The sequence below is a fragment of the Paramacrobiotus metropolitanus genome, unplaced genomic scaffold (assembly GCF_019649055.1).
Source record: "Paramacrobiotus metropolitanus isolate TYO unplaced genomic scaffold, Prichtersi_v1.0 Parri_scaffold0000021, whole genome shotgun sequence".
Lineage (NCBI taxonomy): Eukaryota > Metazoa > Tardigrada > Eutardigrada > Parachela > Macrobiotidae > Paramacrobiotus > Paramacrobiotus metropolitanus.
In genome coordinates this window covers 1,286,486-1,299,466 of record NW_026570241.1, presented here as the reverse complement: position 1 = coordinate 1,299,466, position 12,981 = coordinate 1,286,486, and the positions used below count along the sequence as shown (strand labels likewise).

At 46.3% G+C, this 12,981-nt stretch overlaps 2 protein-coding genes across 2 annotated transcripts; one reads left to right on the top strand and one right to left on the bottom strand.

The window, feature by feature from the left end:
- Window positions 1-104: 104 nt before the first annotated feature.
- On the bottom strand, window positions 105-5,718 carry LOC129586498 (uncharacterized). The gene is made up of 5 exons (XM_055479761.1): window positions 5,101-5,718; window positions 4,436-4,883; window positions 2,652-3,008; window positions 1,738-2,189; window positions 105-1,097 (listed from the first exon to the last, which is right to left on the bottom strand). The coding sequence occupies exons 1-5, from the start codon at window positions 5,716-5,718 to the stop codon at window positions 240-242; spliced, it is 2,733 nt and encodes a 910-aa protein (XP_055335736.1). The 3' UTR covers window positions 105-239.
- Window positions 5,719-12,146: 6,428 nt separating this feature from the next.
- Window positions 12,147-12,740, top strand: LOC129586497 (uncharacterized). The gene has a single exon (XM_055479759.1). It carries the CDS (start codon window positions 12,147-12,149, stop codon window positions 12,738-12,740), a length of 594 nt encoding a protein of 197 aa, XP_055335734.1.
- Window positions 12,741-12,981: the final 241 nt, after the last annotated feature.

The following is a 12,981-nucleotide window of genomic DNA, read 5'->3' as shown; positions in this document are numbered from 1 at the left end:
CATGTCTGAGCCACATACTTGAAAACAAAAAGCGTTTATTCACTTGCATTTCAGTAACGTATCGATTCGTTAACTCGGTACTAACAATGCCATAATAAGCGCCGTAAAACAATTGATAATTGTCCCTTTTTGGTGTGTTGTTACTTGTTTGTATCTGATACGACATTAACGTTAGCTACTGGTAAGTAACGCAACCGGAAATAAAACTAAGCACAGTGTGGTCGGATCATTTTTAAAAGTTATGTTTTAATTATGAATTTGACGGCATGATACGGTTGTTTATAACTGTAGTAACTGCCAGTAGAATTACTGGGATCATAGTATTGCACTGATTCTCCAGCTTGTCCAAACTCCCGCTCGCTGCACTCGTACGACGCGTAGGAATTATAATGGAGAATCCGTGGTAAACACGCCGTACCGCTACCGACCGGGATCCGCCCCTCAAAATTCGGCAGCGCCCGTGTCCCGTTGACAATCGGTAGAACGTTACATAATCGCCGGTATTGACGGCAGTCAACTTGCGACCCATCGCACAGCAGCCAACCCGACGGTACCTTCTCCCCGTAGAACATCTGCACTGATCCGGTGGGCGTGGCGCTGAAGGTGGCGTTCTCCGTCTCCACATACAACGGCTCCGGCGGGACGTACACATAATCGGCAAAGAGATTAATACGGCTGGTCAGTTCCGCAGCGGATTTGGTTACCCGCACCTGGACGCTGGTTACCGTGGTCGCACTGTTCAGGCGAGCGGTGTTGGTGCGCATCAGGGTCATCGGTTTAACGATGATCTTCTCACCGTTCCACTGGCTTTTGCCGGCGGCTTCGCGCAGGGTGGATTTGAACTGCTCCCGTTCGTAATTACTGGCGAATGAGTCCGATGTGTCCACAGCGGTGTTGACGCCGGCTTCCACCATACCCCAAAATACGTCGGCGTCGACGCTGACATCGACACTGGTGCTGGAGGCCTGGTTCAGTGTCTCTTTTATCGTATCTTTCATTTGGTCGTCTACTTTATTGTAATATTCGTTCATGGTGCTGGTCACACGATCCGGGCGGGTGTTCTCTTCTTGCCAGAAGACTGAGTCCCACATTTGAGCCTATATAATTCAGCAAAAATTATCCGGTGTACTACACTCCATATGTCATAATAATAATGCTATAATTATATTTATTTTGCGATATGCTCTGTACTTGTACATGCAGCAGATTACAGAATATCACATTTTAATACTTCACACAGTAATAATTCTATATTATTTCTACAATTCAATATAGGTAACTGTAATCGACCGAAGCGTAGCGAAGGTCCTCTATGTTCAGCGCTCATGGAAAACGTGGTGTCTGTCGGTCACCGCCATCTAATGCATATATGCACTGCCTTAAATATTTTTTTCTAATTAGGTTTTTGAAGAATATTTTTTAACATGACTTGCAAAAACATCTCATAAAAATGTTTTGCCATTTTCTGACAGCAGCGGAATATGCATCTGACCGAGAGGTCTCACCCGTTACAGAATTTTTCTCTGCATACTTCATAATCGTAACATTCATTTTTGCAAACTTGTGGTACTAAGTAGAAAAAAGCTATCTATAAATTTACTGGTACGCTTCGGTCATGCAGTGCCTGCCAGAAGCGAGTGCACTTTCCTAGTATTATTAGAATGTAACTGTATTATTATTAGTGTAACTGTAATAACTTGAAAATTACTGTATAAAATTTGTGTTTAGATATTTTACCTGGAACGAAGCAGTGGACTCCGGTTTGACTTGCATTAAGGATTCCAAAATTTTTGTAATGGTGAGCGACTGGTCTTGCCCGATGAACTCATCATCCACAACTTCTGTCGCCATCACGTTATTGGCAATCTCCAGGGTCATCTGCGTTAAGTCGTCTGCTTGCATGTATACGACATCCGTATTAGGGACATCTTGCTTCAAGCGACTATACAACTGTCCAGCTTGCACATGCTCCGCCTTGACCTGAATGATGCGGCGCGCACTGCGCTGAGCAATTAAACTATAGGACACTTGCAGGTCGTAAACGAAATACTGGGGATTCTCCCGCATTTGTTGGGCTAAATCATCGCATGTAGCCTTATTGATGCAGCTGAATCGGAATTCAAATGTTGACGGCTGCGAAGCGTACGACATCCACTGATTGACCATTTCATACGTACTCGGCAAAAGACCTTGAAAAAAGCAGAAGAACTAGTTTTATTAAAATTATTACCGTGAAGCCGCTGAAGCCCGTTGGTATTGTATAAATTGGTGGCACGAACTACTAGAGTTTATCGCCACAGCCATGCAGCATTCTACAAAGTTACTTTTTTTCTTGATTATTTATGTAATTTCTGTGCTCATTAACGCACTTCCTCGTGAATATGTAACATGTTTGTAATGTGAATGAAATAAGAATATTATCTGTTTATAGCACTTATTCTTATTACGTACTTATATGAATATTACGTTTTTTTGCGGCGGCTGTTTGCGTTTCAATCTTTTAATGCGGAATATTATGACGCTATGTATGTTTTTGATTTGGTTTACTTGTTAGTACGATGACTTTTCGTTTTCTCTATGGATCACCAAAATTAATATATTTCGAAAACGCATATTGTTGCCCAGGTGTTAAAATGGATGCATTGGTTTACCTGGTGCTTCGATGCGGATTTGTTCAATGGGAAGAACACGAATGTTTTCTTTGGGAATCTCCGAGCCCAGTTTCGTGCTAACGGCATTTCTAATGAACGCTTCATAATCTTCGTCCCACATGAGCACAGTAAAGCTCATCTCAAAGCGGTTTTGGAGGGTGTTCAGATAGCTTTTGGCGCTCATGGGGTCAATGAATAATCCGGGCGGATAGAAGTAATGCGTCGAGTTGACGTCCAGTATCTGCTTGGTGACGTAGACATTAATGCGGAAGCCCTTGTATATGGCCGACAAGAAGGCATTAGGGTTGACCTCGATCTCGCTCCAGCCTGTCGTGGATTTGCTTAATCCGGGAGCCGCTAAGCAAATAGGCAAATAGTGACATATACGTGACCTTTACTCTATATCCAGTAAAGAACTGACATATATAGTAAAAACTGAACCAGGGCATACGTGTATAAATGTAAAAATGATTTATCTTATTGTGGTAGTAATAAAAACGTGGAGCCTTTACGTATTGAAATATAATATGACCTTTAACAAAGTGAAAACATTTTTGGGCTTAAAACTTATAATGCTTAAAATAAGATTCCAATAAAACATAAAAAAGTTTGAAGTTTAATTGTTCAAAAAATAGATGACCCTTGCTTGGAAGAAAAATTTGAAGGTTTATGTCTAAAAAAATATGCAACCTTTATTACAGCATTAACCCTCCAGCGGGCGGTACCAGAAGGAGTGCGAATTTCCTTTTGAAAATCGGGATTTCCCGATGAAAAAAATCAATTAAGAAAGGGATTTTTTTGTGAGCTTGTGCTGACCATAGGTCAGCGGTGGTGACTAGGGTGTTTGCCAACGCCAATGCCCATGAACGGTCTACTGCATGAAAACGTTTAATTCTGTTGTAATTAAGCGAACAGGAATTACGGAAAAACAATAACTTCAGTAAGTAGCACAAAAAAAGTACTTTAAAGAGGAATACTAAAGTGGTCAAGAAATTGACCACTGGTCAGCAAAACATTTAAAGCTACCAAAACCCGTTTCCATGTGTTTTGAACACTAATACCGCTAAAAAAACAGAAAGCCAGCGATGCTAACAATATTTACAATATTTCATCCTAAAACTTTCGTTAGCCTCACATATGGTACTTCATGAAGCAGTCTTTGTGCAGTTTAACATTGCACTTGCTGCATTTTTGACACGCCGAGCCGCCTTTACACTGCTTGCATCGTCCACGCTTGCACTTTTCCTGCATATGACCACAACTGTCGAAGCGGGCGGCATCAGAAATCGGCGTGGACGGTCCAGTCGCAGTAGTGATTGGCGCCGCTTCACATATAAGCAGCTCTTCAACCAGTTGCGACAGAAACTCAACCTGGGTGAGTTTACCTCCTACTTCACAATGAACTCTCCAGGCGGCAACTGCGATCATTGCAATGGAGTTTGAAAATAGTGGCCACCACCATTTCTTGGAACGCAGCATCGGCCGGAAGTTACTAATGAACCGGTCGCAAAGGTCAACACCTCCCATATGTTTATTGTACTTCGCAATCATCCGGGGTTGGTCAATAAAAACCATTTTCTTCGCGGCACGGCTCCATCGCTTTGCCTTTCCAAGCGGTGTAACGGTATCGTAGTTGGACGCGAGGCATACTGCGGTGTTATCATGCCATTTCACAGCAATCACATTGGCCGTTGAACAGGCAGCGTGGGTTCCACGTTCGGTTTTCTTAAATTTCTTGCTATCCGGAAACGGACATTTCTTCAGGCGGTTTTCGCGCGCCGTACCAGTGGCTCTAAAACCTAGCGCTCGCAACTCCTCTAAAAGTCCATAGGACGTGAAGAAATTATCGAAAAACACACTGTGCGCATCTGGACACTTGACCACAGACAACAAGTTCAGAACAACACGAGATCCAAGTGGCTTCGGTTCGATGACATCCTTGCCGGTAGCGTCCTTTCCGGTGTACACGTAAAAGGTGTACGGATATCCCCGTGATCCACACAGCACCCAGAGCTTGTACCCGAACCGGCATGGTTTGCCTCTCATAAACATCTTGCACGAATGATGTCCGAAATAAGGAATCATCTCTTCATCCACGCTGAGAAACAGGTCAAATATTCCGAACTGAAGAAGTTTTTCCTGGAGAAGAGCGAAAAATGGGTTAACTTTTGCCATTTTATCCTCCGGATCCAAGTTGTCGTTGTCGGCCAGATGCAAATACCTTTTAATTTTCTAGAAAATATAAAACAAAGTTAGTGCCGACCGCCCGGGGTGTCGACCAACAAATGCGTTTTTTGTGAGTTCCTGCAACCGGAAGTACATGTCGCCCGTTTTATATCCAGAGCGACAGGATCTGATCCTGAGTACAGAATAAAAAAATCTGCGTTTATGGCACCCGCCCAAGGTGACGGCAAAACTGAACTAACATAATTTGTGTGTATTTACCCACCTCAAATCGTTTACATGACATCTTCGAGGAAACGGCCGGAAAGCTAAACAATGCGGAGCGCATCCAGAAGTGCCTCGTAGTAGGCAGCTGCACAATTCCGCTGTACAAGAGTATTCCGATGAACAAAAAGAGATCACGCATTGGAAGCTGGAAATCTGCATTGTCTTGTTTGGCATATCGTTCGGATTCCGTGATAATATGAGCCGCAATAATGTCATCAAAATACATCTTGAAAAGTTCAAGCGGTGTCTTGCTGATGAGCTCTGGATGTTCGTTTGCGAGCTTACTCGGCGGTCCTTCAGCGTTCTCTGGAAATGGCACGAAAGCGCTCTCGTCGGGCTTCCAGTCTACTTCCGGTCGGAGAACGGCGCCTTTCTTTCGCTTCGGAGCTGGAACTTCTTCGGCTTCTGAATCAGTCTCGTAGCATACATCGAGATCTTCGGCCACATCTTTGGGCATTTGTGGTCTCAGATCATTTTCATCGATATCCTCCGTATCCGAGCACACACCAGCTTCCGGTGGAAGACAAACAATGTCAATCTCCCGGTGCGGCCTATTTGTCAACTCTTCAAAAATATCCTTTGCCTCTTTTAGCGTTCTTGCCCGAGTTTGGGGCATTTTTAAAAGCACGCATTGAATACAAAAAATTACTATCTTCCAAATTTCCACTCGGGAGGAAATGCAAAATAAAAAAGTGGGAAATCACAGCAATGGATGGTGCACTAAGCAGTCGCAGCTGTGGAAGCATTACCGGCTTTGTTGCTGCAAGTTGGTTTTTTTTCAAGCGCCAAATTGTTAGTTGACAAACCACCACTGCAGTTGCTCAACAAAGACAGTGCAGAGCTCTTCTGCTTCACAGCGGAGGTGGTTTTTTTAATTTTTCAATATTTTTAGTAGAATTTTTTTGTTTGCAATCAAAGTGTTAACAATCATGGAGATTATGGAATTATTATTTACGGAACGTGAACTAATTACGCCACAATGGTTGAAAACGATTGTACAGAAGCAGATTGATTGTGGGAACACTGGCAAGAAAGCGCGGAGCGAGATTTACCGTGCTGTATACTGGAAACTGAAGGTGCGTGTTTTCAGCCAGCTAAAGCTGTATACATTTTGAAGAGTAATCATTTATGAGTATTTTTGTGGTTTTATGATTTTATTTAGTGTTTTTACTCACGGTTCTGTTAGAATACAATGAGCAGTTTTTTTCTTGATAACAGAACGGCAAGAAGCTGGAAGGGATCAAAACTGCTGTATATCCCGCTTGTCTGGTGGATGCAGTGTGGGAAATGTTCCCAGATGACAACAAGCACCAAGATGTAAGCACCATGTGCAATAATCATTCAAAATTTTTAATTAGCAGTTAGAACGGAAGCTATCTGACTCTGGTTTCCATATTCGCAGTACGGCCCGTCGAACGTGACGCTACAAGACATTGCGAGTGTACGATGAATGGATTACAGCGCACCTGGCCAGTTCCATGTACTTTTAGACCCTTCATGGGCAATGGCGTTAGCAAGCAACACGTGTTTTTGACGGACAATGGCCTTGTAATGCTGGACTTTTAGATAACATGATGGACTTTTCTGAATAAAGCATCATGAATTGTACCTTGCTGATTTATCTCAAATTTATTGAATCATCGACTAGAAAGTTATTGACCAAGGCATCGGAGAGTTCAGAAAAGTCAAAATTAGCGATTTTCGCGCACCTGTAGTTTTTAATTAACTTGAGGTGCAAGGTTGAATAATGTTTTTACTGCTACTTTAAAGTCCCTTATTGCTTATAACGCTATGGGATAGCGAATATCTGTTACTGATCGTTGGGGAAAAAATCGCAAACACCATGTTGCGCCCTGACGCCAATGCCCGTCAACGGGTTAACTCTGGCAGCATTGAAATTCACTCTCTGTTTCATCCTTTATTTAGGCGAAAATGCAGCATGACTGTCACTAACAGGATCGACTACTTGCATGTGGGTCTTCACCGAGCGCTCCCGTTCTGTGTCATTTTTGCACATTACCCGCAAAGAAAACGCGGTACAAGACACAGTCATCCGCACTGTCTCCGAATCGGAGACATATCCTTCAAAATACGCTACAAAGTTGAAAGGTCATGGTTCTACAAATATGTGGTTTTCTGTATGATATGCATAAACAGCAAAAAAAGTTTTAATCTAGAGTACGTGTGCAACCCCAGTGACCTTTGGTACTGTAACCGCAAGCACAAGTTAGACCACAGAATGTGGTGTACGGATAAATGTGCCCGGCAGGTAAAAGGCTTGGTTCGGTCGGACCGAACCAAACAGTGGTCTATAACTTGTGCGAACGGCTACACTACACTCGATGCGATCATTGACAGTTGACCCAAGCTTTTAACGGCGTCCCCAGTCACGGACAGCTTCCTGACAAGAATCTTTGCCCAGCGTTTATTCGGTGTTACATAGCGATTCAGAATGGTTGTAGTTTAACAGAGACAAAATGTGTTACTCCCAGTGTAGTGTAGATATTCTTAAGCTCCACAAAGAGTTCAATGAAACGTCATTCTATGGAATCGGCCTAAAATGCAAACGCAACCATTCTATGGAATCGGCCTAAAATGTAATCGTTTTTTTAATAACTAATTTACGCGACTTTGATAACCAACAATCAGTACAGATCTGTATACAGCATAGTATTTATGAAAGGATGGGATCATTGAATATAAAGCTAAGTACAGCTTCTGCGGAATGAAAAAATAATAATATTGATTTGAAAAAATTTTGATAAACATTCTGCTCCGGTACGTAACGACAACAGGGTATTCTGCCGGATGAAGCTGGCGTATGCTGCAGCTGGATTTCACCAACTGTTCTGCAGATATACAGTACGAGGGTACTCCCCCTGCATGATTATGGGTTGCTGGCTGATCTGAGCCATCTCCATAACATGAAGTCATGAACACATTTTTAGCTATACCGGCATCATGTAGTAAGTGCACCGGCAATGTCAGGCAGTGAGGCTGTGAGCCTCCCGCAACTTTGTGCGCACGCATAACTTTCCCCTGTGTGTGCTTGTGCAGGATACAACTGATGGAAGCGTATTACAGTACTGCCAGTCAGGTTTCAGCACGTTTTCTGCTTTCTTCGTCGGTCTAGGGTTTCTGGGTCGCTGCACAGTTGCGTGCATCTTCGCGAAATTTTGCCGTTACCAGGTTTTGTATATTATACACAAGCAGGACGCGCGGCGGTTACGCGCCGCGCTGACGCGGACCACGGTTTCAAACGGTTTAAAAGTGTGGATACCGCACGCGTGGCCTTCGGAGACCAAAAGGCCTTTGGTGACCAAAGGCTTAATAAGGCGGGTACCGCACGTGTGACCTTCGGTGACTTAAGACTTAAAGGCCTTCGGTGATCAAAGGCTTAAAAACCTTCGGTGACAAAAAGGCTTAAAAAGGTGGCTACCGCACGCGTGGCCTCCGGTTACCAAAGGCTTTAAATGGTGGATCCCGCACACGCACCTTTTGGTTTCGAAAGACGTAAGTCAATCACTAAGTACTGATTGACCGCGTGGCCTCCAGTTATAAAAAGCTTGAAGGCGTCAAGGCGGGTTCTTAAGGTTTCGTAAGCTTAGTAAATACTAAAACTAAAGGTGTAATCTGGATAATCTGAATATTTGGACTGATCATCGTAGGGGTACTAAGAATTTGAAAGCTTAGTACTAATGCTAAAAGGAGGATCTGGCTGATTTGGCTATCCAGGCAATCTCGTACAGGTGCTTAAGTTTTGGATGGTACTGGATGATTTGGTAGTTCAGGCTGATCGGGTAGTTTAGAGTGATTGAGCAGTTCTGGCTGATCTGGTAGTTCTGGCTGATCTGGCAGTCCTCGATGATCCGGTAGTTAAGGCTCATCTGGTAGTTTTGGCTGTTTTGGCAGATTGGTAGATTTAGCCAATTATGAAAGTTTGCTACGGTGCAAAGGTTTTAAAAGCTTAGAAAGGACAAACGATTAAAGAAATAGGTATCAAAAGCTGGAAAGCTCAAAGGCTATGGCTATTTTGCCGCAGTATAACAATAGGGGTCTGAATAGCCCTCAGGCTAGTTTGCCGCACACTGCGCCGGAATAGCCAGTTGGCTATTTTGCCGCACTATGGTGGCCGAAATAGCTTGTTGGCTATTTTGCCGCACACTGCGTTAAAACAGCCCGTTAGCTATTTTGCCGCAGTATGGACGGGAATAGGGTAATTATATTAGGGGATACTCGCTAGTCGGTAATACGGGCAACTCTGCCAACACATTCCCTTAAAATGCCCGCACTAGTTATCGGTTCATTGACTTTCCTCGACATTAGAGGCTTACAACTAGTGCGGGCAATTTTTTTGGATTCGCTATCTCTTAAAGAAAGAGTAACAGCGTGCGAGTTACGCTAAGAGTTTGGATATTCATGAAAGTAAAAAGGATTTTGGGTTACACCGCCAGTTACGTTAGCATAGACGAGACAAGAGACCTCGACTACGCCTCAGGTGCATCTACGATCAAAAGTCGATTTCTTTAGAGTAAAGTAATGTTGGTGTTATTTGAAATTTAGGCGACTGGAAAGTAATGTTGGTGTTATTTGAAATTTAGGCAAAGGCAAGAAGTGCTTTTTATATATCCAAGATTTTATCAAAATAGTTTTGTCCGCCATAACGAACTAACACCAGACAGATATTAGTCTTTCATTGAGACAATTGCGTAGTGCGCGTCTGTAACCATCCAAAACGACCGGTCGTCTCAGACGATCGCCGGTCGTTTTAAACGGTTACACACGTCGGAAGCCAGGTGACATTTTAGTCGAGCCTTTAGACCAGCCGCAGTTAACAAAGTGGACGGAACACCGGCACGGCAGCCTGATCACTCGGACCAGAGAGAGCGGACCAGCTCACACCAACGGTTACTCAGCAGAATTCGACCGAGAGCTCAGGACTAGTCGACCATACCGTCGCCGGTCGACACTTTTCGAGCCGGAATTGTTCCAATGTCTCTAGTAGACGGCAGCCCGGAATCGACACCGAAGGCGGACATAACTCGACCCGACCCGAACGAGCCGGTATTTCAGACGCCGAAAGGACAGCAGTTTTAAAAACTAGCGGGCCGCCGGACCAGATACCCGATGGCACGATAAATGGACAATTGGCCCATCTGGGAGTCCACTTAGCAGCCGCCCGGAACATGACTGACCGGAAGAAGGCAACCTTGGCGGAAAAGGATTCGACTTTCACCACCCTGAAAGCGGAGAATGCGGACATGGTAGAAGACCAAGCGGGATGGAATTAGGCCGGCGAAAACTTCGGAAGCCCAGTGGGCACGAATTGGCCTGGCCCGGCACGACGCTGGGGAACGGAGATGACGGACGGGTACAAGGAGCAGGGAACGGCGCAAGCACCTACGCTTGGAAACCTGAGCGATCACCGGCTAGTGCTGCATGCCGGAGAACCATGCGACGGCAATGAGTAAGTTCGCGGCTGGCGACCTGAACTAGAACCCATACCAACGCAGGTACCAGGATTGGCGCCGTCGCTAGAACGCCGGATTACCCGTCAGAGCGGCGAATCCTGACCATCCCGGCCTGGCGCTTCCACCTTGAACACTAGATTTCGGTTGGCCAGACTACCGGCAACGGGGTTCTTAGTTTCCAGGGCAGCCGGAGCCAGAGAGCGCGCAGGACGGAATTCGCCCTGGGAGGCAACTGGATTGACCGTGATGGTTGCCTTGGGAATCCTTGCGGAAACAATCAGAGAATGCAGCCAGTGCGCTAGCTAATGCCTCCCTTGACTCAGCAGCCGCCGCCAATGGTGCAGTCAGGATGCAGTCGGGATGCTCCTGTTTATTAACAGCAACATCAGCCGATACTGCAGCCTGGAAAATCAAGCGCACCCGACGGCGGCAATAGCGGCGCCGGCGTTCCAGCTAGCCCAGATGGCATAACAACAGCAGCCGGATCACCAGCAGCCGCTGATGTACCAATCCGGACCAATATGCGCTCCGGTGCAGCAAGAAAAGTTGAGCGGCTGGTTGGCGTCCGTCCAGATGCCCAGACAGATGTTCGGCAGCCGGGCAGGGTTACACAATACCTGAACGTCTAGCAAACTGCAGGTGACTTACTCGACCTCTACTAAGACGCAGGACATAAATGGAGCGGGAAGGACAAACACGACGCCGGGCGGCACGCTTGCGCCTGAGCAGCAAGGTGGTTGGGGTGTCCCTGTGCAGCTTAAACAAGCGCCGGTTAATAAGGTCATCTCCGCGCAGCGAGTGACCCAGAGTGAAATATGAATTTCCTCGAAACCAAATGACGGATTCTACCAAAAGCAGCAAAACGAGACCATCAAACCGCCGTTCCCGGCTGTGCCGTTCCCGGCTGTGCCGTCCCCGGCTGTGCCGTTCCACGGCTGTGTCGTTCCACGGCTGTGCCGTTCCACGGCTGTGCCGTTCCACGGCTGTGCCGTTCCACGGCTGTGCCGTTCCCGGCTGTGCCGTTCCCACAAGCTATCGGCTGTTAGGATGAAAGGTGGCACGGCCGGCAACGATGCTGGCCGAAGACGCTCTTACTGATACAACACAATTACACACGTGTCTCCGATTGGGATGAAGCTGGTTCATCCCAAGCGGTCTAACGCAACAACGTAACTGAAGGCATGTTTAATGACAAGGGCAATGCAAGAAACGGAGCAAGAATCAGCGCAAGAGCTGATCAAAGAGATGGTGCAAGCTGAGCACAAGACTGAATTCCAGAAATTCATGAGAAGGTAAAGGAGCCGTACAGAGCTCATTGAAAGTGCGCGGCGAGACAGCTGCAATACTGATGTGGCAAAATAGCCAACTGACTATTTTGCCGGCCATAGTGCGGCAAAATAGCTGAGCAGCTATTTTAAAGAACAGTTAGCAAGCTAAGTGCAGTTAAATTCGTGGCAAATTCCCTGTACTGCTTTGTTAAACGAAAACAGCAGAGGATTAAATCGGCAAACTGAAACGTATCAGATTGTCAGATCGACTGAACAGAAGGCGAGCCAACTGACTACTGTCGCACATGCGATATTTGAAAGACGCCTTAAGAGCGGCCGGCATATCAGAGTACGAACAGCTCCTGTACTGGACGACGTTCGCATTCCTGTTCTTCGGCTTCTTCCGTATTGGAGAAATAACAGCAGCCGCCGCCAACCGTTTTGACCCACAGCGGATTTTGTTATGGGGGGACGTAATGGATGCTGGCCACCGCCTAACGGTGCAGCTGAAGGTCACAAAGACGGACCAGACGGGGCAAGGTAGTTCTGTAGCGCTGACGGCGACTGGGCGTTCAGTCTGTCCCGTGCAGGCATACCGGAATTACCGTGCTCGCGTTTCGGAGCCTGCAAACGAGCAGCCGCTGTTGCAGCGCGAAGATGGCAAGTACGTCACGAGGGCAGATGTGGAGAAATGCCTCCGCCTCCTCCTCAAGAATCACCCCGAGAGAGAACGGTTCAACACACACAGTTTTCGTATCGGCGCGGCAACGACGGCCGCCGGCAATAACGTGCCTGACCACGCCATTCAACTGGCTGGACGCTGGCGGAGCAACTGTTACACCCGCTACGTTCGCCACTCCGGGCCACCTGTGACACTGAATCCCTATCGGACCGGATAGATTGTTTGGGGGCAGTCGGGCGGAAGTGGGGATATCGGAGACTCGAACCGGTGAGGTCATCACCTGCACCTTCGATCTCGTGTATGCCGCCGCGCCGTCGACCTGTTCTTCCCGCAAACGCCCAACTCTGTCTGCCGTTCGAGTGTACGGAATTTCCACAAGAATTTAACGCAGTGTGCGGTAAAATAGCCAACAAGCTATTTCGCCCACCTTAGTGCGGCAAAATAGCCAACTGGCTATT

What these genes read in the sequence shown, in the direction of transcription:
- LOC129586498 (XM_055479761.1), bottom strand. Translation starts at nt 5,718, where the DNA reads ATGCCCCAAACTCGGGCAAGAACGCTAAAAGAGGCAAAGGATATTTTT. An exon ending in TGTCATGTAAACGATTTGAG is followed by an intron (nt 4,884 to 5,100) that starts GTGGGTAAATAC and finishes TATATTTTCTAG; the next exon opens with AAAATTAAAAGGTATTTGCA. An exon ending in GCTAGGTTTTAGAGCCACTG is followed by an intron (nt 3,009 to 4,435) that starts GTACGGCGCGCG and finishes CTATTTGCTTAG; the next exon opens with CGGCTCCCGGATTAAGCAAA.
- LOC129586497 (XM_055479759.1), top strand. Translation starts at nt 12,147, where the DNA reads ATGCGATATTTGAAAGACGCCTTAAGAGCGGCCGGCATATCAGAGTAC.